The sequence below is a fragment of the Myiozetetes cayanensis genome, unplaced genomic scaffold (genome assembly GCF_022539395.1).
Source record: "Myiozetetes cayanensis isolate MyiCay16 unplaced genomic scaffold, myiCay2020 scf6-25, whole genome shotgun sequence".
NCBI lineage: Eukaryota > Metazoa > Chordata > Aves > Passeriformes > Tyrannidae > Myiozetetes > Myiozetetes cayanensis.
This window is the reverse complement of record NW_026087853.1, coordinates 55,705,724-55,730,499: the sequence shown is the minus strand read 5'-3', so window position 1 is coordinate 55,730,499 and position 24,776 is coordinate 55,705,724. Positions and strand designations below refer to the sequence as shown.

The 24,776-nt window shown below is 44.4% G+C and overlaps 1 protein-coding gene across 2 annotated transcripts in view; it reads left to right on the top strand.

Moving 5' to 3' along the window:
• The first annotated feature begins 11,025 nt into the window (after positions 1-11,025).
• The window catches only part of ANO1 (anoctamin 1), a 78,589-nt gene continuing 64,838 nt past the window's right edge, over positions 11,026-24,776 (top strand). For both annotated transcript variants that reach the window (XM_050335290.1, XM_050335291.1), the window contains exon 1: positions 11,026-11,160. In XM_050335290.1, coding sequence (XP_050191247.1) covers positions 11,103-11,160 — 58 coding nt within the window. In that variant the 5' untranslated portion in view covers positions 11,026-11,102. The remainder of the gene's footprint in view (positions 11,161-24,776) is intronic.

Genomic DNA, 24,776 nt, shown 5'->3' with positions numbered 1-24,776 from the left:
ATATAAGAAACAGTATTTTAATGGCTGCAAACAACTGTATTTTCATGTCTACAAATTGGAGCAAAGAAACTTAGCAGCTGTGATTACACACCAGTCAAAGGTTATACCTGCAAGCAGTTAATGAGAGGGACTTTTAATCCAACAGTGTCCTGGTCTCTCCAGCCTCCACAGAGACCTTCTGCCTTTTTTTTTGGGCCACAGCCACTTCTACCTTTGTTGTGGGACAGATAAACTGATAGTAGAGGTTATCCCATGGACAAGTTTCAGTATTTGAGACCCACATGTGGCAGACAGACAAACACAACAGTGAGCAGGCAGTTCATAACCCAGATGAACACAGGGAATGGGAAAAGCAATTCTGTGCAGGTCCAAACACAGTCAGTTATCAGGAAAATCTCAACCCTGAGATTTGTGTCATTGTGGAACTGTTTTCCCAAGTAGAATAACAGAAGGCTTGAAACCTTCATACTTGGATCATCATCTCATGAATGGTTTAATTGACCTGGGTAGGGTATGACTGCATTGCAAAGACATTTTAACTCCCTAAAGGGCTGTGCAGGGCTCAGCTGTGATTTTAAATGAATGAAAACAGTGTAACACTTGGAAAAAAAATGTATTTCCTCCTTGTGGTTGTTACCTGCTGACTTAAGGATCCTACCTAAATGACCTCTCAGTTAGGGAGCCCCCAGGAGACCCCATGTTGACCTGGAAAGTGTTCATTTCTTTGAAAACTCCTTCCACCAATGTTTGTTTAGGCTGGGAAGAGGGAAGGGCTAGATGGAGAGTTACCTTGAGAATTAGAAGAACGTAAAAAGAAAAAATCCAGGAGGAATGAGGGTGCACCTAAGAAAGCAGGAAACACCTCGGGAGGAAACCTTCAGCATCTGAAGCCAAACAGGAGGAAAAAGGGAAAGTCAGGAAAAGTTAAAAAGAAAAATGCTCTGTCAAAACCATTCACTGAAGCCCCAGAGCTGCCTTGCTTTCATTCACTGCACTGAAACATCATGTTCCTTTGAATGCAGCTCTCTTTTATGAGCAGCAGTGGGAAAATGAATAGCAGCTGATGTTTCCCGTACGTGACCTTCCAACCTGACACGGGGCCTTGCAATGGGACTAGAAAAGCACAGCAGGAGCTCAGCAGTGACAAAGGTGCTCAAACAGTGCTTAGACAGCCTTTCCCTCACACCACAGCTCTGCTCTGGGGATTTTCATGGGGTTGGGTCTCGTGCTCACCCTCTGCACTGGGATGAATTTCACTACTCCACTTGTTTGTGTGTGCAGATTCCCGTATTTCAATAGGTGGGATCACACCAAATTAAGAACTTTCATGTCTTGATTTATATCCCAAGGATTACTTTTTAGTCAGCTTTGTTGTGGAAATACAGAGAAATTGAGAAAGGACAGGAAATTTGAGTAACGAAAACATAACTGATATTTCTATAGTAAAACCAAAACCAAACCAAACAAAAAACTAATGATCCTTTGTCTCAGCTTTGCATTTCGGGGGGTATTTGGTATTTTTTTTGCTTCAAAGCTGGATTCCTCCCTTACAAAACCATGAAAACAGGATTCCACCTTCCTAGAGAACCATCTGTGGTGGGAAATAATCCAAATTCTACCACATAACAGAAATGAGGCAGCATAAGGTGCACATGGCAGGGATTGCTTTCCCAGTCATTCCAGATGCAGGAGTGATAAAACATTGCATTGCTTTCCTTTATTTTCAAAATCCATCTCATTTCAGAAGGTTATCACGAGTTGTAGCAGGGATTTTTCTGATTTATTGTATGTGAATGGTTTCTGACTTGCTCTACTGGCTTGTTGGTGCCCCCTCGTGTTTAAAAGAATGTGATAAAGATCAATTGTGTCCATGGAGAAGAACTTAAGTAACTATAACTAAGAAAGGTATGAAAATTGGGGTAGAGGAGGAAAAAAGAAAGATTTTTAAAAGGTTTTTTTCGGAGTTGAAAACAGAGCTTTAGCTTGTAATTTTTTAGGATTGTTTTTACGTTATTCCAGATGTTACTAAAGCCACTGATAAATTACAGGCATTTAAAAGTTTAGAATCATTGTATTTTTAAAGTATTCTAAAAATATTCAAAAAGAACACTGTGATTTCTTCTCTTATTCAGGTTTCATGTTCCCATGCATATAATCAATAATCAAATAATACTCTCTGTGTCCTGATGGTGAAAGTTATTATCTGTGGGCTTGTTTTCAGGTACCATTATTTCCACGTGTGTGAGTTGTTGGGTGTGCAGGTTATGTATGAGAAAAAGGAGCTGGAACAGAATCAGCCTCTGGAAATTCTCTTATTGTGTCACTGGTCCCTTTCAGCCCTTGTGCCAACTACCTCACCTCATAGCTCTTGATATCCTCATGCTCAGTACATGTGTTGGCATCTTCCCATGGGAATTCAACCTGTTGTTAAGGTAAAAGGACTGTGTAGAAACAAATTATATATATATATACATACATATATATATATATATATAAAATTTGTCTTTTTAGCATTGGAATAGCTGATAAAATGGGTCAAAGAAAAGTTACTTATGTGGTCACTAATGACCAGATTTCCCCCTTAGTCTTGTGCAGTAACACAGAATAGGAAAAATTTAAAAAAAAAGCATGGTTTTCAGTTCCAGGATGAAACACAGATGGATTTGGGTCAGTAGCATGTTGCTGGGGTTCTGGAAGAAAATTACATCCATCAAACTGGCTGTGACTCAGGAACATAGGAGGAACCCTGTCAGCAACCCAGCAGCTGAGAAGGACTGACAGGCTATGGCAGCATGTTATGGGCTGGGTGGGTGGCAACCATCCCAGCAAAATACAAGGCTCCAGGAAATTTTAAGAGCTCCTGAAGGTCCAGGGTTTTGAAACCAAGAGCTGATTTTGAGAGGAAATCCCCAGAATGATCAGAAATGTGTGTGAATGTATCTATTTCCCACTTTGGCCTACAGAAATGATACGCAGAGAAGTTCCTAAAACCACTCCAATTCAGCTCTCATCTGTGCTATGATTCGAGTTGTCCTGAAAAGCAGCTTCCCCCTGAAAAAAAACCTCCTTCACGGGGTACCTCTTGGGTCACAGTCCTGACAAAAACAGGTGTGGAACACCCTTTCCCCTGTCCTTGCAGACAGATGTGCGTTTGAGGGTCTGGAGGGCGAGTTGCAAAAAAATTCTCAAATGACAGATCAACTCCTAATTAGAAAGATTAATTAAGATTAGGAGGAGAAGGTGGCATTGCAGCTGAAGAAATGGCCTGCATGTCACACCTACCCCTGACATGAGCTAATCAGAGAGGTTTGACTTTGGCTTAGTCACGGTGAATAAGACTTCAGGAGTGTACAGACTTTTTTTATCAAATCTTTTTATCCCTCCTTGTTCAGCCCTCCTCTCTTATCTAAACCTAGCCCATGGCTACAGGCTTTTGAGTCACCTTGGGTTTGTCACCCCTTCTGGCTTTGCCTGACTTCCCACCCTGATTTTCACCTGCTTTGAAGAAAGCAGAGACCTGGGCTGTGGGAACAGGTGAGACCCAGTGTCAACCACTTGCTTCTAAAACACCAGTGTGTGCTCTGCGCTGCAAGTGATGCCTTTTTATGGCTCATTTGTGTACAATAACAAATGGCATGGCTCTCTTAATCTTAATTACCCATCTGGGTATAGACAGGCCAGTTATATTCACGGATATAACGCAGGGAAGTCTGTGATGCTCAATCCCACCAGGAAACAATCCCCGCCCCATTATTTCATTTATAGAGATTCAAAGCACAGTGTAGAAATGTCCATATTCTTTCTTGGATCAGTTTGATATTCAAAGACATGCACATGAAGGATGCAACCATCCCTGACTACCAGGACTCATCTGTTGCAGGTGATGCTCTGTCCTGCTAAGATCTGCATACACCTTGTCTCAGAGGGATGTATTAAAATATCCTTCTTCAAATTTTTCTGCTCTTCTTTCTTTCGGTACCTGCCCTCCAGAAGCACAGTTTGAGGCTGAAAAAGCGAACACAACTTTAACAAGCTCACCATTCTCAGTTTCTCAAGCAGGTCATTGGTATTCATGTTTTGGAAAATAATGGTGAACCTCTCTGAACCTGCTATTGACTCAGCCCTGGACTGGGTTCTCAGCTCATTGTTCTCTTGTTTCCAGGGAATCCTCACAGAGCTCCCAACTGAATTTGTGATTCATGTGTTTGAAACACAAACACCTTGGAGATACGTTGTAGATATTTAACCAAAAAAAACTCAACCCAAACAACCAAACACACAAAAAAACACCCAGTAACCACCAGTTGTAACAGAATATATGAAAGTATAGAATCTAAACTTACAAATCAGTGATAGTCTCACATGTAACTTCATTGGGAATGCCTCATGTCCATGGAAAGGCCTTATAATGTTTGTAGGTAATTGCTGTATAGACCACTTTGGAGCACTGTAGGAATTAAATTCTGAAAATTAGACATATCAGCATGTGGAATATTATCCAAATATTAGTGCAACAGGTTCTTTGCTGTTATACCCCAAATGGTACTGTTACAACTTCAGGTCTTCACTCATTTACAGAAGTCCAAATTTTCTACCATTTGGGAAGTTTTGTTGTAAAACAATGGTCTGAAATTGTCAGCTGCCACTGCAAAAATGCCCTCGTGACAGGATCACACACCCCAGAGGTGGCAGAAACCTGGGAAGTCAATACAGGTCTTCCCAGCAGTGGCCACACTGCCATCTGGAAACACCTGAGTGAAGAGGAGTAGCCCCAGCATCAGGCAGATGGGAGCTGAGGAAAGGGAGGGATCCTTGAGGAGTCACCAGGGAACAAAAAGGCCTTGGGCTTCTTTGCTTGTGGCAGCTGGGCTGGACGCAGGAAAGGGAGGTCAGTCTGGGCTCCTGGTGCTCGGGAGGTGGGATGGACAGGGAGCAAAACACCATGGTTTGGGTCTGTAGGTGTGACCTCTGTTATCCTGGGGGGCTGGAAGGACCAGCATCACCTTCTGCAAGTGCTGTCAAATTTCTGAGCTTTACAGAGTCTAATCTTCTGCGGATAACAAATCTTGAGCTGTTTCAGTGTCGTATCTGCTGATAATGAACGAGGATATGAAAGTATTTAGGTCCTGGCATGAGAAAACCATCGCTGCTCATGGCAAAACTCCCATCACCGTTAATGAAGTGCTAAAAACTTGTCTCTTAGTGGGCTGCCAACCTGTGCAGGACGGTAATTCTGCTGTAGAATGACTGTAGCACATGGGCTGCAGCTTTCCAGTATCCAAGCCACTTAAGGGGTATTAACCTGAGTCACTGTTAGTACCTCTTTGTGTGTTATAAGAAAAGGCTTTGCTGCTTCAATTATAAATGGTGAAACAACTGTAGGTTCAAAACGAAGTTGCAGAAAACACTTAGACTAAATGCATGTTGAGGGAGATGTTGGCTCCTATAAATGCAGAGAGTGGCAAGTGGATCACAAGTAAACGCTTCACTCCCTTTTTCCTCTTTGTGATTCAAGTGACTAAACTTCTAAGAGTAACTTCTGGTAAGCAATTTTAGATATATATAAATATATATATATATAATATATAAATATATATAAATTTATATATTTAACCTTGATCGCTTAAGACCAAAGATGCAGAGGCAGGTTGCAGCATGCAGCTGCAGTTTGCACATGGGAGCAGTGTGGGTTGATTTTTGCTTTGGACTGCACCCCACAAAAAAAAAAAAAAAAAAAAAGGAAAATCAAAAGTACATGAGAACTATTCTGATTTTTTTTATTTACCTGAAGATTCAGTTCAAGAAGGTAATCAATAGCTGCTGCTGTTAGTCACAGATCAAAGAGCAGGGAACATACACTGCTATGTCTAATGGAAATGGCCATGGACCAGCAGACTTGCCCTATAGCAAGAGGGGATTGAGACTAGGAAAAACTTCTCTAAATGCAAGGGTAATTTTAAGCATAGCACCATATTCCCACAGGAGCTTGAAATGGATGATGGCAATCTCATCAAAAGGAGTGAGGAAACTCAGATCCAGCAGTAGCTTGGGTCCAGTTGAATCTGCCTTGGGATAGAGAGAGGGACTGGATCCAACAGCAGAGGGTTTAAAAAAATTGGGAGTGGGCTCAGTTTCATTCCCCCACCCCTCTGGCTGGTGCAGCTGTGCAAGCCAAGGCTGTCATAATTTCCTTCCATCGGCAGCAAGGGGAGAATCAGAGACCAGCTGTGACTCACATGGTCTGAGTCAAATCTTCTCCCTCGCCGTTCCCGTGAACACAGCTTACAGCATCTTCTAATTTCATTTCAAAGCCCTGGCTGGGCTCTTGGGTGGTGTTACTTTCAACTGTAAATTGCCGAGGGGAGAAGTGGGAGGTTCCTCTGACTTTTTGTAAAATGACACTTGGAAACTTCGGCAGCATTAATGGGAAAACCCTGCGTGTTTCCCATCCTAGTGCCTAATAGCAACTGGTGAAAGTGTTTCATGGGGACGTGAGAAAGGGAATAGTCCTCGCATATGCAGAAGCAGGGTGGGGGATTGTCTCTTAATTTCTTTTTTTCTTATGCAGAACTTCATTTTCCACTTCTCTTACGTCGTCTAAACTTGTGAAAATTGGTCATTCTAAGTATTTATTCTTAATTTAGGCACTGTATGGTGACCCCCAGCATGCTTCTGCCACTGGTACAGGCAGAGACCTGCAAGGTAGTGGATGTTTGTCACTATGGACATTGTTTTATTCAGTCCTTAAACCACCTGCAACTTTGAGTATGTACTTGGTGTATTGGTATTTACAAACAGCAATGTTTTTGTCACTCAACTTTGGCAAAATGTTAAAACATACACACACAAATATTTAAAAAAAAAAAAGAAGGAGAGACTGTTCACAGAAGTAATATTTAACATAAACATGCACAGAAGTGCCTGTGTTTGACATGAATGAGTTCAAAACATACAAAATATCCTGTGCTTTAGGTACATGAGCTCTGTATAAATGCTGAGTGTTATCCAGCCAAAAGACTTGCCATACTCTGAGGTCCATTTAGCCCAGGGCCCAGTGTTTGTCAGTGGTAAGTGGCAAGGAAAGGAGATTAGAAACAAAACATCCTTCCCCACAAATGCCTTTCCAACCATCAGAGTCTTAAGAGCTTACTGAGCTGAAATTTGTAGCCAGACCGCTTTGTGCAGTAGACACCACTAGAGCTATTTTGCACAAATATTTCTCATGCCTTTTCCAAAAAAAATTCCTTCTGACTTGACTTGTATCTCATGAAAATGAAACAATGCTCTGTGTTATAGTTTTGTTATATTTACTATCATATAGTAATTTACATAATAATCCTATGGTTTCAGTTTATTACATGGAAAAAACCCTTTTCTTATTTATTTAATCTCACCACCTGCTAATTTCTCTGGGTATGCCTTAGTTTTTATATTGTGACTTATCATTCCCAGTTTATCTTTCCCACGTTGCCTGTGATTTCAGGGTTCTCTGGAACTTGATTCTGTGACAACACACCCATTTTTTTTGCTGGTGAGTCAATGGTAGGCAGGGAGTGTGTTGTGTTTAGTGGTGAAGGTGAGGAGCAGGGACTCCACTGCTGTCACAGCCACGGCCAGGGCTTGTTTCACCATCATGTGATTGTGTTCATGCTGTTTTCGGGTGGCTGCCAGGGATATGGGCTCTTATCTCTGGATGCCCCAGCTGAACAGAGAGCTGGAGTGTATCCCTGCCTTCACTGAGTGCCCCTCAAAAGTGTAAAAGACTTCATAAAAATAGTTCAGAGGCAACTCCAAGGCAGGGAGGAGATTGGTGGGCTGGTTGGTTGGTTGGTTTGGCATTTGGGATGGTGGGGCCGGCGTTACAGGCAGGCATTTCCTCGGAGCCTGAGCACCCCGAACACCCAGAGCCTTCACTCAGCTTCCAAACACAGGAGCCAAGAACTGCATTATTATTGTTACAAAGGTACACAGTACATTTTGCAGGAGCAGACTGTAAATATTTCCAGCAATAGGTGTGGATGCCAAGCTTCGCTGTCGCCTTCCCAAGCGTTAAGAAGGCATTTTTGTTTTATGGCACAGACAGTAGATCCTCCATCCCTTCGCCATCCTTCTCACAAGTATGTGTTGGGATGGCACACAGGGTTTATCACAGGCTGAGGAAGAAAACTGGAGCTGGAGTCTCTGCTTCCTGTCATCCCAACAGCCTATTTTAGCTCGTGGGGCTCTTGAAAAGACAAATTGTGTTTCCTCCACTCTGGTGCGTGGTCGGAGCCCGAGCAGCCCCACTGCTCAGTTCTGTCACTTCAGGTGCACCAATGGTCCAACCCTTGTTAGTCTGCAATTAAAAAGTCCATGTGCCCACACAGGGGAGCCCAGGGAATGCTGACAGGTGAAAGAAATAGTGTGGAGAAGCAGGACAGAGGGGCGGAGGTCAGGTGGGCTCCGTCCAGATGTTCTCCCGTTATCTTTATATCAGTTTCCAACAACAGGCTTCTCCACAGCAGCTCAAGGATCTGCTAGAGCTCATCGAGGGGAGTGGGAAGGAAGCTTGTCCTGCCTCTCAGTGCTACTGTGTGGAGTACAGGTTCCACAGCACACTGAAATTTTTCCACTTCCACTCGAATCTGGGCCATATCAGCCCAGGACCTTCTGAAATAATACCAGCCATTTAATGTATTTTAATTTTTAAGGGCACTTTAAAAGTAAGGATTGCCCATTAACACTTAAATACCTGGAATGAGGCAGTAACGTCGACTTTATTTCTATTTTTTTTCCACGCTTGGAGCTGGAATACAAGCTTAATTTTGGAAATACTGCTTGTCAGACTAAAACTTCCTAAAGCCTGTTACAAAATGATGTTATCAATCAGCAGGTCGACCTCTGGCTGGGCTTTCAGTAGAGAATTACCCACAGAAAAGGTATCACTTCAGTGGTGAAGGCACATTCTGTTCCTGCCCTGTGCATACCTCCAGGCTGGGTTCCCACCCCAGCTGTACTCAGCAGATGCTCATGGAGCTTGTGGTCATGATGAGATAGGACACTGGAATCCGGCATTATTTCCAGATTTCTTTGTGTTTCACATCCGTAAAACAAATATATGTGTTGGTCTTGTGCCCACATTTGGTTCTGTCGCAAATCTCCATCCAAAATAAATTAATTTTAGGCAAAGGGGAAAGAGCACGTTCCCAAGTGCCTTTGATCCTGGGTTAAGCAAGCTGGTAATTGAGGCTTCAGTGCAACACAATCTACTTGCCCTCTCCTCTGCTAAGAATAAACTAAGTGATGGGCATTTTAAAAACAGCCCAATCCATACTGTCTCAAAAAAAAAAAAAAAATCCCGAAAGTTAAAAAAGGAGTTAAAAGATATGAAATGTAGCCTGAAAGCATCTGGACTCAAAGCCTTGAGGCTTTATACTCCATGAAGGAAAAGTCCATACACGTAAATTCCCTCAGTTATGTGTTTATCTCAACGTGTTTTCTGTCCCTCCTGTCAAACTTCCAACCAACCCAGGTGAGATGATTTTACAGTTTTAAGAACACTGTCCCACGGGGACATCTGAGCCGTAACCTGCTATCTTTTGGGTAGCCAAGGCGAGTTGAGGGTGGAACCAGACCCATGATCTAAGTGGGAACAGTGTCTGCTCGCTGTCACCAGGTGGGCCACCCCTCTGCTCCCCCTGATGGTGCTGGGTTCCCCATTTCCTGGAGGTGAGTACCACAGGCAAGATGCCACTCAGCAATGTCCCTTTTGGGGGTGCAAATGGACCGGGAAGGGCCCGGGTACAGAAGCACAGCAGTGAGAGGAGCTGTGACAAATGTGGGGTACTTGGGGTCTGACTGCCAGAAGCTGGGAAGCCTGCCAATCCTGCTTCCTTCTGGCAGAGCCCTTGCACATTTCTCTTTGCGTTTTTGAGGGTTAAGTGCTTGTCTGAGATTAAATAAAAAAAAAAAAAAAAGGGGGAAACAGTCAGGGAATGGTGCAGATAAATGTGTGTCAGTTTTGCTTTCTGCAGCACAGCACAGGCTCAGGCAGTAAGTTTGGAGACCAAGGAATCCCTGGGGGGCACTGAAGAGGGGTTTAAATCCGTGGAGATGAACAAGCCTGGAATCCTGTTCAAAATCCTGCACAAATACTGCAGCCACCCAGCGGGAGGTGTAAAAGGCGAGGGGCAGCTGTTTCACACTTCACATTCCTAAAAGCAAAGTTAAGAAAAGTAACCCGGTGATGTTCTTTGAGGGCGTGACTTGGTTGGTGTGTACGGTGACATCCAGAGCATCCCTCCTGGAGCAGTGCTGGGAGGGAGGGGGGATGCAGTCTCAGCCTCCCTGAGAGATCACAGAATATGCCGAGTTGGAAGGGACCCACAAGGACCGTCGAGTCCAACCCTTAGCCCTGTACAGGACCATCCTCAAGAGACGGGGCGCCCCGGCACCAGCGGGGCGGAGGAGAAGCTTGTCACCGCTTCCCCAGCCCTGTCACCTTTCCCACCAGGGCAGCGGGAAACGCGGGGCAGCGAACTGGGGAGGAGGGGGGTCCAGTTACCCCCAGACATCTTTTTTATTTTTTTTAAATCTCGTCTTATTTTTGCGAGACGGGGAGGCGCGGGAGCGTGGAAAAAAAAAAAAATAGGAAAGGGAGCGGGAAAGCACTGAGAGAGGACTCAGCGAGAGGGTCTTAGCTCTGTGCAGCGTCTGTCCATCGCCGACCTTCCGCGGCCGCAGCTGCCGCCGCCGCTCCGCGCCCAAGGTCAGCGCAGGTACCCGCGGGGGCTCCGCGGGGGCGGCGCCACCGGGAGAGAGGGAGGGAAAGGAGGGAGGGAGAAGACGAAAGGGAGAGGGAGGGAAAGGAGGGCCGGCTGCCCGCGGAGGGCCGCGCTCCGGCGGGCCGGGCCGCCCGTATTTAAAGTGTGCCGGGGGCGGCGGAGCCGCTCGCAGGGTGAGCGCGCCCTCCCCGACAGGCGCCGCGGGAAGGCGGCGGTGGCCGGGGGGGGTGGGTTGGAAAAAGGGAGGAGAAACAGCAGCAGCAGGAGGAGGAGGAGGAGGGATCCTGGCAAGTTCGGTGTGGTACCAAGTACAGGCGGGCTGCAGCGCTCGGACGGGCGATGGATAAGGATGAGATCCACCTGCGCAGGCTGCCGGCCGCCGCGCCGTGGGGACCGCGTAAGTGTCGCCGGCCGCGGCGGGGACGGTGCGGGATGGGGAGCGCTGCTGCCCGGCCGGGGACGGGCTCCGCGGGCCGCCCCGCCTGCCCCCGATAAGGGATTTATTATTAGCGTTTCATCGACTATTTTTAAAAATCCAGAAATAATCTCCGCGGAGTAGCGGCGAAATGAAATAGCTTTGTCCCACCTCCGCCTTCCCCCCGCACCGAACGGTGTAAAGTCCTTTTAACCTGCGTTAATATCGTAATTAAAAGCTCGTCTAGCTCCGGGGAAGCCACTCTAATTGTGAAAAAATTGCCGGAGTACAAAGTATATGTGACAAATTCTTGAGTTGATGATTGCTGTTAATTCACACTGTGCCGCGGAAGTCAAGCTTCCAAAAAAAAAAAAGAAAAAAAAAAAAAAATCTGACTAAATGAAATGGATCTGTCTGAGATTGTCAGTAATGCTTTTACAGAACTGACTAAATCATGTATCTCGGTATCATTAACTAATGTGTGCAGCAAAATAAATTATATATATTGGAAGGGGACAATACATTCCTTGGCTGAGAAGTTACAGAGTGTTCGGAGCCAAAGAGCAGATCGTTTAAGTGGTAGGGGGTGGGAATTTCCTTGGCTTCCCTCTAGAAATAAATCACAGCTCGGTGCCTGTGTGCATGCATGTGCACCCACATGTGCATTTATATAAAATCTTCACACACACACACTGTGTATATAAAACCTTCGCACACAGGCATTGGAACACAAATTTTGTGAGTACTATTTACTGAGCGCATTTTTGTCCCAGTTTAGAGACAATAAAACCGGGACTGAGATGCTAACCAGGAACATACTGGAACACATTTGATTATCTAGCTGAATTGTATACAAATGAAGTAAATTTAGCATGGCACCATTTATAAATTCCACGCTTTACAATCAAAATTCCAAATCTAACTGGTGGCAGCTAAGAATAGCACAGGGAGCCCTTTTCTTCACTCCCTCTTTTTGGATTCCCATGAAAACTGTTATCCTGGAGTCTGCTCATTAAATGGCCAAATATTTCATCGGAGTTCAGCCCATTTCTTAAAGAAATGCTGTTTGCTCATCAAAGCATAGGCTGGTCAGAGCTCTCAGAATGAGAACTTTAATGTCTGACACAAAACAGGTGGGCTTTGTATCTAAATACTGGGGGACAAGGTTTCTGTATTCCACTGGTTGTTCCCACCTTAACTTCTTTATGAAAATAAGGAGCTTGAACTTTTCAAAACTGTCATGGAGAGCATGGGGAGCTGAAGTGTTGTCACAGTACAGTGACAGAGATATCGGTAAGAGGACTACATGATAAAATGGCACTAGAAACTCCACCATTACTCACGGGGCAGGTGGCAATTTATCATGAGGTAATCACAGCGATAGGGTGAGAGTCCCGAGAAATCCTTTGAGTGGCTTTTTATCTTTGGGAAGCATAGTATTTTGCAGTGACATTATTTAATTTACTGAGTCACCCATAAGCAGCATGAGCACTGTACACCAGCTTCATTGATGAGTTCAAGGAGCAGTTTTGCTCTCGGAAGTGCATGTTTGTGTTTCTGCTGTTAACCTGTGCAAAAGAGCTTGTTTGTAAAAGCTGGTTATAAGATGAAACTCCCGCCTAATTACATAGCACAGCCATGTATTGTGGTACAAATCCTATCCAGTTGTTTGGTAACTTCTGCATTTATTGCTGGAAAGACGTGTGGAGACGCAGCCTTGATGTTTGTATGATCTCCTTGTACTTAGAAAACCTCCTGCAGGCAGCAAAGGAAACTTGCTTGTTACAAGGAGTAGGGAAAAAATTTGGGGTCAGTGAGAGGATGATGTGAGACAGGAAAACAAAGGGGAAAACCTGTGGTCCTATAAGCTCTGTGTATATACTATCTGTTGCCTACATCCAAAGGACTATTTAACTTGTCGCTCACAAGAAAAAAAGTGACCTCAGCACATTATTTTTGGCTCTTTTGGTGGCATGAAAGGACAGGTGTCCCCAGCTACATCTGTGCTCTAAGGAGCCAGTCAATGCAGCTGATGCCTGTCAGCTTGTTACATGCAACTCCTTCCTCATGTCCTGAGGTAAAACAAGGGCATCTAATAAAGGCTGGATGAGGGTCAGAATTGGGGTGGGCTCTCTGGGGAAAGGTACTGGCATGTTGGCTTCTAAGAGGACTGTGGTGATGTTCTGTCACTTCAGAGAAAAGCTTAGAGGCACTGGGGAGGAGTGCTCAGGATGGAGCACAGGTGTAGGATTCAGGTCTCTACCCCCTTAACCTTTCAGCAATCAAAAATTCCCTGAATGGACATCTGCCCCCGTTGAAAACCATGGGTGAGTTTTGTCACCAGCTTAAATGTTGTATCTCTGGCATACTTTGCTCAATCCAAGGCTGGGACCTCCAGCTCAGCTCTGTAGGTTTTTGGTACATATTGCCCTGCTTCCCATGGTAGCACTGCAGCTATTCCCATTAACGGTGAAAATGATGAAGCATATTAAGCTAATAATTAATCAGAGATGACAAGGGACTAATAACTGTATTGATTTAATTAGGACTTCTTTTCCAGCTCTGTAACTTGCAGTCATGCACATCATTAACTTAGTTTTTTAATTTGTCGTAGTAACTTATTAATTTCTGGGGGACGAGCACATGCATGGCCGGAGCAGCGGCTCCAGCTTTGTGCCTCAGTCCTGCCCGGGACTGACAGCAAGCAAGGCACTCTGTCAGCCCCTGGGAGCTCCTGCGGAGCACTGGGTCGGTGGGAAGCGGGGAATTGCAGAGCCAGGTGTGGTGGATGAGCCGGGAAGGCACGTGTGGCTCTCAGGATGCTCACTGTGGTTGTCCGGGTGCGACATGAAATATGGGGTAAAAGCAACGTGCCAGAACGGGGAGGCGGGAGAGTGACCCTGGGAAGGAGCAGCATTTGCTGGCATCGGGAAGGGAAAAATGTCCCTTCTGACTTGAGTTGCACCCTTTGAATTCTGGCGATTTTGAGAAGAGGAAATGCTTGGGGACGTGCTGTGGTTGGAAAATAAGGCTCACTTTAAATTAGAATCACTTTGGGGAGAGGAGGAAAGGAAGGGGCTGTAGCAGGCATGATAAACAGGACTTTACTGTGTGAAAGGCTGGCGAATGCCAAGTTTACTCATCTTTCCCCTCCCCTGCTTTGTTGGGGATACTTGGCACTCGCTGGGCATGCCTGGCATCTTACGCAGCCGGGTCCTCAGCAAGATCCCCTCTGATACACTGCTGACCAGAAACTTCTCCAGCGGGGAGAAACTGTTCTCACTGAGATCATAGTGCTAAATAGATGGTTGTGTTGCACTATGCAGCAAGGTTTGGGACTTGTGGGGATAGAGATCCCATCAACACGGAGCACAGAGCTCAGCATCCAGCTCTGTATTAACAAGGTACTTGTAAACCTTTGCCCCGTGCCATGGGAAGGCTGATTCCTCTGCTTTATCCTCATTTGCTGCAGAGGGCAGTCAGCACAGGGACAAGGGCTGTGCAGACCAAAAGCACCAAGCAGACTCCATAGGAGAGCCTGTCTGAAGTCCTTGGCATTGTCCTTGGGCAAGATGATGGGGAGTTTGGAGAATTTACCCTATCAAGCATGCATTTCATATAGAAATGGGTAATTTTCATATGGAAATATTGTTGGGTCACTGTGCAGGTGAACTGTTGGTCTGGTAAGCTCCAGGAACAGAAGTCACCACTTTCCTTATTTCTTATGAGTGTTTTCAGGGATTCTGAGAAAGCCTTTCTGCACACAGCCTCATACCTTATTACACAAGCCAAGTTAGAAACAGTTCTGCCTAATTTCAGAGGCTGCAGAAGATGTTTAGATGGGGATGGGAATGTTCACCTTCCAGACCTCACCCGTGTTTGCACGCCAACTGGAGATTACGGCAGGACTTGCAGTTCTGTCATAGGTACAAACCCCAAGAGGGGTTTTACAAATGACAAATTTTCTGGTGTTGGCAGCTTTGCTGAGACCCTATCAGGGTGTTATTTTCAGTGGTGCTAAGTCATCTTGTGCCAGCTGTTAGATCTAAACCATGTCGCTAACGCTGCGCGACTCCGTTCTGCTGCTCTGAAGAGCAAGAAAAAGAAAAGATAGTGGTGTCTGCATTGTTCCTGAGAGGTAATTTGTGGTAGATATGGGCCTTTTAGCAACAACCACGGAGGCTGCCTCGCTTGGGAGGCTGGGAATGCACAGGAAGCAAAGCTCCTCGTGCTGGGCTGCATTAGTCACCACGGCAGCTTCACAGGCAAGCCCGCAGGCCCTCCAGGGAAACGGATTCTTATTTATTTGGTTTAGCCTTTGATTTGTATCCCTCGTCCCTCTATTTCTGAAAGTAGTACTACATCCTGGTGGGAGGGCCAGCCCTTCTCCCTGCCCCCTAACCTCCCTGTATCCTTTAGCCTTTATCTGCAGCAGCTGACCCATGTCCCCGTGTACATCCTCGCTCCGTTTGTTCTGTTCCTTTGTGCTGCCCCGTGGGTTCTGCCGTTTCAGCTCCCTTTGCTGTTCCCAGTGTCTTGTCCCTGCCTCTGCTCTGTGGCTGGCCCACATGCCAGGGTTTTCTGTCGTCTTCAGACTCCCACAGTTCACATTTTTGAACCTTCTGCTGGCAGTCTGTCCTTCCAGCCCTTACGGGAACTATTTCCAGATTTGACCTGATGGAAAGATAGTAGCAACACCAGATCCAGTGCCATTCCTCTTTAATATCTTTGCCTGCTTACCTTATCTGCATATCTGATTTATTCTTGGCAGCTCTGTATCTGTGCTAGGACCTGGATGTACATTCCTGTTCCTATCAGTGGTATATTAATAATGTATACAATTACTGAGATGTCCTTTCGGGCTGCAGCTCTGCAAGGTGGAACCTTTTCTTTTTTGAAGCTGACACAAACACCTATGACTTTTCCCACACAACTGTAAGTGATCTGGGGGAGTTTTAAATTCTGTAGTCTGTTATGAAAAGCCTAAGTGGTTTGCAGACATTAACTGCTCTTTTTATATCTTATAAATTATTTAACTTCTGTCATGACGGCAGTGATACATAACAATACAAGTTATGTATTCCTGGCTCCCAGTCCTGCTGTTTTACCTCTCCCTCTGTTTGTATCCTTTGGAGGGAGAAACTTGATGAGCATGTACTAAAATGAGAAAAAAACCTCTGTTTTCTAAACACATTGCAAATATTTGTTGCCCCTTGTACATCTTCACTGACGTCAGCTGATATCCTGCTTGCAGAACAAGCTTGGAATATTGCAATAGGGATCTGTGTGTTGATAAGTGACGTTCACTAAGAAAAAAATTTGACCAGGGAGAGAGAAATACATTACAGAGCATTAAATTAGTAAAAAAAAAAGGAAAAAGTCTAGCAACTAAATTACATTTCCAGTGCAGATTCAGGACACATTGTTAAAAATTGAATAAGAAAAGTGAGCAGATACTGACTTCAGTGACATCACCGAGGTAAAAGTAATGAACTCAGAGTCCTCTGAATACATTTTGAAACTCTACTTTTTCACAAGATGTAGAGGGAGTTTTATAATCATTCTTCAGAAGCCAAAAAAGAGGCAAGGTGGAATGATACACAACCAGGGCTGAGAATCATTCAAAGTTTGGGGTTTTTTACTACTTTGAAGTAGGGAAGGTGACAGACACTAGTTCAGTGCAGCAGTAGCAGGCAAAGACAAGCCCATCCTGTATTTATGTCTGGTCATTGGTACTATGGCATCTTGGCTGATGACGCGCCGCTAGATATGTCAATGGATGTGCTTTGCAATTTTTCCCGGGTTTTGGCAGGCAAAGACTCAAAATATGGTGTGACCTTATGCTTGTGGTATGATTGCCCAGAAAAAAAAAAAAAAAAAAAAAAAAATATGCTGCAGACTGCAAAAGATGGAAGCTTTTATGCAAACACCATCCCATTCATCACAGTGAGTTGCGCTGCTATTGTCCTGAAAAGGTTTTGTAGTGATGGATTCATGGGATTTTGGCAAACCAGCAAGACAAGGAAGAAGAAGGATTGTGTGGGTGTGCTGCATTTACCGCTGTGTGCCTGGGAGTTGGCCATCCAGCTCCGTATTAAATCACCTCTATGTTTTTAATTAGCGTTGACATTGTCAGAGAATCACAGAATGGCTTGGGTGGGAAGGAACCCTAAAGCTCATCTTGTTCCAACCCCCCTGCCATGGGCAGGGACACCTTCCACTGGAACAGGTAACTCAAAACCCCTTCTAGCCTGAACACTTCCAGGGATGGGGCAGCCACATCTTCTTTGGGCAACCTGTTCCCATGCCTCATCACCCTCACAGTAAAGGGTTTCTTCCTAGTACCTAATCTAAACCTGCCAAAAATCAAGCCCTCCCTGCTTGAAGAGATTCCCCCTCGTCCTATCACTATGTGCCCTGGTCCAAAGTTCCTCTCTAGGTCTCCTGGAGCCCCTTGTAGGGGTTCTAAGATCTTCTCAGAGCCTTCTCTTCTCCAGGGTGATCAACCTCAGCTCTCCCAACCTGTCTCCATACGTGACTCTGAGCATCTTCGTGGCCTCCTCTGGACTTGCTCCAGCATATCCACACCCTTCCCATGTCGGGGACCCTCAGTTGGACACAATACTCCAGGGTAGAGGGGCAAAATCACCTCCCTCGACCTGCTGGCCACGCTGGTTTTGATGCAGCCCAGCACACACTGAGAGCTCATATTGAGCTTCTCAGCAACCAACACCCCCAAGTCCTTCCCCTCAGGGCTGCTCTCAATCTGTTCTCTGCCCAGCCTGTGTCTGTGCTTGGGATTGCCCCAGCTGAGGTGCAGGACCTTGGTCTATTCATATGGAGGAGCTGATCTAGACCTTGAGACCTTTTCTCGTGTGTTTAGCCTGGGGTGGACACTGTTGATGGAAGGTGTGTGTGGAACAGTTTGGGATGCATCAGCTGGTGCCACGATGTATCTGGAGGCAGGTACCAGCTGTGGGACCAGGGGAAGGATGAGACTAAGCAGACCATGTCCAAGCAGCTGTAGCAGTGTGGTGAAAGCACCCTTTCCTCAGGCTCACTAGTGGAAACTACTACACTATTGTCTGCATCCTGTGCTCCTGGCACAGAGTCTGAGACTGGTCTAAAGAAGGAAAATGGTTCTCTGTGTGTAGTCTCAATGTTGGTATGTGGTCAGCAAACCTCATCCAGATGCTTGTATCTCGCTGCATACTTCTGAATGTTCTTTTTCTGATGAATGGCAAGAACAGGTTTCTAAAAATAAATTAATGGTTTTCCCTTTTTACTTCCTGTGACTTAATATACTTTATTTATCTATATAGCTACTAGTCATCATCATTCTTCAGCTCGCTGGAGTATAAACAGAAATGAGCCTGAGTCACAAAGTAAGGATGTGGAGCCAGGCTTTTTCCAGGATTTTAGCCAGGTGTAGGAGTTCTGGCTCTGGGGTCGTGGAGGGAAAAGGCTGGCCCTGGGGCCATGCCTCAGGGGTCTCACACATGAAATATGGAGATGAAAGACTGCCCACTCTGCTGCTTTCTGCATCTTCTTCTGAGGTGGTAAGACCTTGCAGCTCCGGGCAGAGAATTAAAAAAAAAGTAATTAAACGCAGAATTTTAAGGTTAGTGTACTAATAAAGTAATAAAACCAGAGTGAGATCCCAGTTAATTATTGCTCTCACACAATCCCTAAGGATTGTTGATCAACCTAACATCCAAAGCAACAAAGTTACTCTCAGTTAATCCGCTCTAGCAAGGTACTTTGACAAATTCACTCTCCTGGGGGGTACAGACAGTTCCTCCTGCTGCTGGTAGCGTGCCCCAAACCAACCATAAACCTGAATGAAACAGATCTGAAAATAAATGAATGTTACCAGGAATTTAAAGGTTAATGGTCTCCTATTTTGTATTTGCCCACTAAAATTTAAGACTGCCTCTGTACATCAGTAGCAGAACAGGCTGTAGTTCTGTTTACTCATTAGAAATGCAAAGTAATCCAACCTAAAACATCCTGAGCATCATTTTCTTGGCCAGAATATGCCTTGGGGGTACCTCTCTTTGTGGCTAAGCAGCACATCTGTATGTTAGGTGTATTAAATAGGAAAGACACAAGATATACTGGACAATGGGAATTGGTGCTCTCTGAAGCTTTGTGTATCAAGGTATGTGTCCTGTGGGAGAAGTGGACTTGCTGACGAACAGAACAATAAAGAGTGAGTGTCAAAACAGTCCAGGTTTTTTTTTTCAACCATCAGGACTGATCGTATAGAGGGTGTGAACTGAGTGATCCTTAACTTTCCTCTCAGGGTTTCTGGGAATATGGGTATCAGCACTGTGCTAGTAGGGTTGTGTTTGCAGCTCCATCAATTTGTCTGTGAACAGTCTTCTGGGGTTTAGTGTTGACATCGACAGGGACATAGATTTGAAATGTTATTTCATCTTTACAATTGCTGTCAATAATCCATTTGGCAGGAAGCTGAGAGTGGCTAAAGGCACGAGAAAGCAGCTTAAGGTACGTTGCCAGGACATACTTCAGCTAACAGAGACAGCTGTTTCTATGCTACAGATCTGTATTTCAAATTCAACATGTTTTGAGAAATATTTTACTTCACATGCCCTGAGATGTAAGATGATGTCTGGGCTCTTGGAATAGAAACAGCTCCTGTTTCTGAACAATTGTACTCAAGGACGTCCAGGAGATCCTCCTTGAGCTCACCTGGTTGGAAACCAGGTTGAGAGGCAAAGGCTGAACACCCAAATCGTGTCCCAGCCCTTTTGCACGTGTTTTAGAAGTGCAAAGTATTTCTTTACCCATGGATCTTAGAGGACTTCACAACTTTTATTGAAACATCAAGAGAGCCCATCAGCTTCATTTGCATTGCATTCATTTGCTGTTGCAGAACTTCTGTTGTAAGACAAAAGTGAATATGTTGAATTTATGGGTTTGACAGGTAACAGAAAACAAGAACTGTCATTTTAGTTCACTTGGCATGGATTCAGCTGCGAGAAGAGAATACTTGTCCAGGGTAAGACCATGAGCATTGTGTAGGTGAGGGTGGAAGCAGAGCAGTATGTATTAAACCCAAATTAAATAGGGTCAGAGTGTTCTAAGTGCTTCTTAGTTCAGAACTGGAGTTTAGACCATCAGCCTGTGCTTATCCATTCTGCTATTTACTTTTGACTGATGGGTGTCATCACACTGTAAAATCTGACTCAAATGAAACAGCTTATTTTTTAAAAATTGCAGCTGCTCATTTTCATTTGAGAAAGAATCTGCTCTCTCAAACACACCAAGAATAATGACAAGTCATGGACTGCAAGAGAAATTGTGCTCACTGGTACCATTCTCACTCTACTGTAATGACTTGTCTTTTGTGTGTTAGGATAGAGTATTTTTGATTAATCCTAATCATTTAAGGCCCATCTAACAATAGAAATGAATAGCTGGGTGACAAAAACCAAAGACCACGTACTAATTAGCAGCGGAAGAACAGAAACGGGTTTTGGTTTAGATTTTAAACATTGTTACATACCAGAGGCATAGAAATCAAATCTAAGCCTTTTAAAACTAGTAGTTTCTAAATGGCAGATGAGTTAATTGAATTTTTAAAGTTCCTGCTTTTAGCATCTGAGGAACTTTCGGTTAAAAGAACCAGACTGTCGTTTCCAAAACAAGATCTTTGTTGTCTTGATAATATAAATTAATGAAAGCTTTCCTTTTTTCTCTTTCTTCTCAGTAGGTTTTCTCAAAATAGCCCATGGGGGCTGTATCCTGCAATTTGCTGTGCCCTCTGGCCCTCGTCCAGTAAAGCACTTAAGTGTACAAATAGCCCTGCTTTTGGTGGCAAGTGGGCAACTGAGCAGGAGAGCCTCCCACGTGTCCCAGCAGCTTCCACACATCCCTGTTTTTGTGGGAAACCTGCAGCACAGTTCCCACCCTCCACAGTGAGCAGTATTTCACAACACAGCCCTCACCCTTCATTCCTGCATCTGTTTCAGGGGGTTTGAGGATTATTTAGTGACAATCCTTGCATTTCAGGTGGAGGTTTTGCCATCCCTCTTAATTTTGGAAGCAAAGCACTTGTCTAATGGTAGTTAAGGAGTTCAGCATCTCCCCAGTCATGACACTCAATCTTTCAAGTAAAACCCCATTGAAGCAGTTCCTGGGAGCCTGTGATTGATTTCAGTGCAGCAATTACTCTGTATTGACTGACTTGGAGCACATTGTGCATCAGGAGCAGGGTTGGTTTGCGGGAAGCTTTCATGTTTTTCACGTGGCAAATAAAATCAGGGACCCTACCAAACATATTTCAACCTTAATGTGAACAAAATAGGCATTTAAATCTCATGTGTTTTAGTGGAGGGCGTATATTGTGCTGTCATTTAATAATTTAAGTAGGAAAGTAAAGATTTCTCATAACCAGATTATTACCAGGGATTGTCTTTCCTCTGGAGATTGGTGTTGCTGTCAGACCAAAACAGGGAGCTAATTCCAGCTTCTACCCCTTCTCAAGTTTAAGACCATTGCTCTTTCTGTTTCTCTCCATCACATTTTTCTTGCCACTGCTTTCTTTTTGCCCTTGTTTTATTTTTTTTTAAATTTGTTTTTAAAATTCAAAAGATGGAGAAAAGTGGGTATTACAGAAACAAAGCCAGAACTGGTAGAGAAAATGTTTCAACCGATCCACAGACAGGAAATCTGAGCTCCTCTGGAACCTGAATGAATCCTGGAGCAGTCCTGTTATTTTTATGTATTTATTTCCCCGTTTGGCTGTTCTGTCTGCTTTTCCCATGTTATCATCAAAGCTACCCCAGAAGGGACAGTTGTGAAACAGAAACTATCTGTGAGTGGAGGAACAAAACCAGAGCTTTTGTTAAGCTTGGTTTTAGCAAAACCAAACAGCTGTAACTGCCGTAAGTATTTGCAAATGTTGCTGCTCTCTTCTAAGTGTGTTTTACCATGGGGGGGAAAAGGGGAAAGGCAAGGAGAGATGTTGGTGGCAGCCCCATCTCCTCCAAACTTGGGTTGAGCCAGTGCAGTGGTGGTGGTTTCTCCCTCTTCCCACTCTGTGCCCTGGCCAGACTTAGGTTTGCAGCACTGAAGCTGAAGGAAAAAAATAGTTTCTTCCCCTGGTTCACATGAACTGCTTTGAACTGGAACAGATGTGGATGTACAGAACTGTCTGCTCACAGCGACCGTTCCATTTATAACCACGGGTTTTCTATTCAGGTCTCTTTATCATTTTAACTTATTTTCTGTTTCCACGTCCTTTTCCACAATAAAATATTCTTAACTAAATGGGTTTTCAGCTCACATCCAAAACCTTTGCAAGTGCTGTTCCTTGCTTGAACTTACAGTGCCAACATTATTGTTCAGTGATTTTTTTTTTTTTTTTGCTTAATAATGATGCCCAGAGGAGGCAAGGTTGAGTTTGGTTTTGTGGTATTTGTAAGATGGGATTCAGAATATCAGTTTATTACCAAATTAGGGCAGAATCTGGAGTCTGGTGGTGTTAAAATCTCACAGAAGGTGTTTGTAATATCAAACCTCCAAATGGCATTCCTATTAATTTTCTGCTTTGTTGAACTGTATTTGACTCTGGTGTACAAAATAAGTTTGTGTGCAACCCAGACCAGAATTGTTCCAGTGAGTACAGATAAGGGATTCACATTCAACCACAAAAATTCAGTCCATGGTGTTGTTTTCTGCTCTGTGTTTTTCACAAACTCCTGCTTCAGAGTACGTTCATTCACTGTTTGATTTGATTAAGTGCTCAGTAATTAATTCCACCAATGCTCTCCTAAGTGAGAAGGTGAGTCCTGCACTTCCCATTGACCAAGGCACAGGGATGTGTCCTGGGATGAAGAAAAAATGCATGAAAATATTAAATCAGTGGTGGTGTTTGGTTCAAGCTGATCAGTCATGCCTCTCCTCACTTGAGCCGACCATGTGGCCTTTATTACAAAACTAGGAATTCATTTTTTTAGAGTTACTTCAGTTTGTCTGTCCTCTAATTTTCTATGGAGACAGTCAGTTGTTTGTACAGTGGAGACTGTACATGTCAAGTTCTTTGTTTTATTCATTGCCTTCGGTTGACACAGAAAACAAAAATCTCATCGAAATTGTAGAGACAGATAGGATTTTAATCTAAACCATATTAAAAGTCAAACCCCTCTGTGGCCACGGGTTTTCTTGGGGTTCAACCTCCTGCACTCCTTTTGGGAAGGCCAGAGATTTTTATTTGTATCTGAAGGCACTTTTCTTTTCTGGTTGACTCAATACCATCTCTAAAACTGGATGATACTGCCCTGTCAAGCAATGCTGGGATGGTGTTGGGATGCTCCAAGGAACAGTCCAGGAACAGTACCTTGGGCTGTGGATTCCTCACAGCATTGGGCAAGAATCACTTCTCTCTTGTTGGGTTACCTTCACATCGCTCAGGGAAACCAAAATTAAAGTAGGTATTTGAAGTATGGAAAAGAGAGTTTCAATTGTTCAGTTGTAATGAATAGACACGAAAGGAACTTCTGTGCCTAGGCTGGTTTTACCAATGCTAACAGATAAGATCCCCATCTGTCAGGCTGATATGGTGTGGGCTGGTTTCTGACACACAACTTGCACTCACTTAGACTCACCTAAACTCTTGTGTGCTTGTACCCCCAGGATGCACCTTCCAGCTGAAGTGCTTCTCTTGCTCTGTCCTCCTTCCCATGATCACTTTCAATAACTGCAGTTTGCTTTTTTGCTCAGTTTAATTTCCATTTAAAGTTTCCCCTAAGAAAAAAGTGCAGATGTTCAACTGCAAACATTATTTTTTTTTTTAAACCTCTTTGAATGTTTCTGCTTGTACTGTACGTTTCCCCTGCGAAGGAAACCCTTTGCACATCACCCCCACAGCAGAACTTTTCTCTTGAACTCTCCTCATGTCCTTGCACTACCCTTCCGCGGCTCCTAACAAGAATTAAAGCTCCATGGGAACATCCCCAAGTGCACAACCACATCAAAGCTGTGGTTGGAGTCCAGCTCTCAAACAGCCCCCAAAGTTGGCCAAGCCTGGTGTGTCAGTTCTGGTTTGATATGTTGTGTAGGGGCCCTACGTGCAGCGTTCAGCGGAGGCTGGGGACCAGACACTGAGTTCCCAAGAGCTAATTGCTGTCTGGACTGAGGCAACATCTCCTTTATCCATCTCTGCAACTTGTCCACATGAGTTGTTTAATCCTCTCTTTCACCAAAGCACCACATAATTTGTCTGGTTTTAATACTGGCCAGTAGTGATTCCTTGATGTGAAGAATGTGCAGTGAGGGAAAATCTGTTTACAGTTCCTTGATAGATCGGTTCCAGTTTTTATTCACATTTGCCAGTTTTATTGACTTTATTTTTAAGGCAAAATAATTACACGGAGTCTGGTTTTAGTCGAGGACTTTTCTGGTTTATGTGAGGAACAGACAAAGACCTGTCACGTCAGAAGGGTGAAATCAGGTGGGAAAAAAGTGTTCTTTCCCTTCAACAAATAAATCAAGTGCTTCCACCCTGGAAGAATATCCAGTAATGTCACACATGTGGGCACTAAGGATAAGCAGAAACATCAACAGGGGGA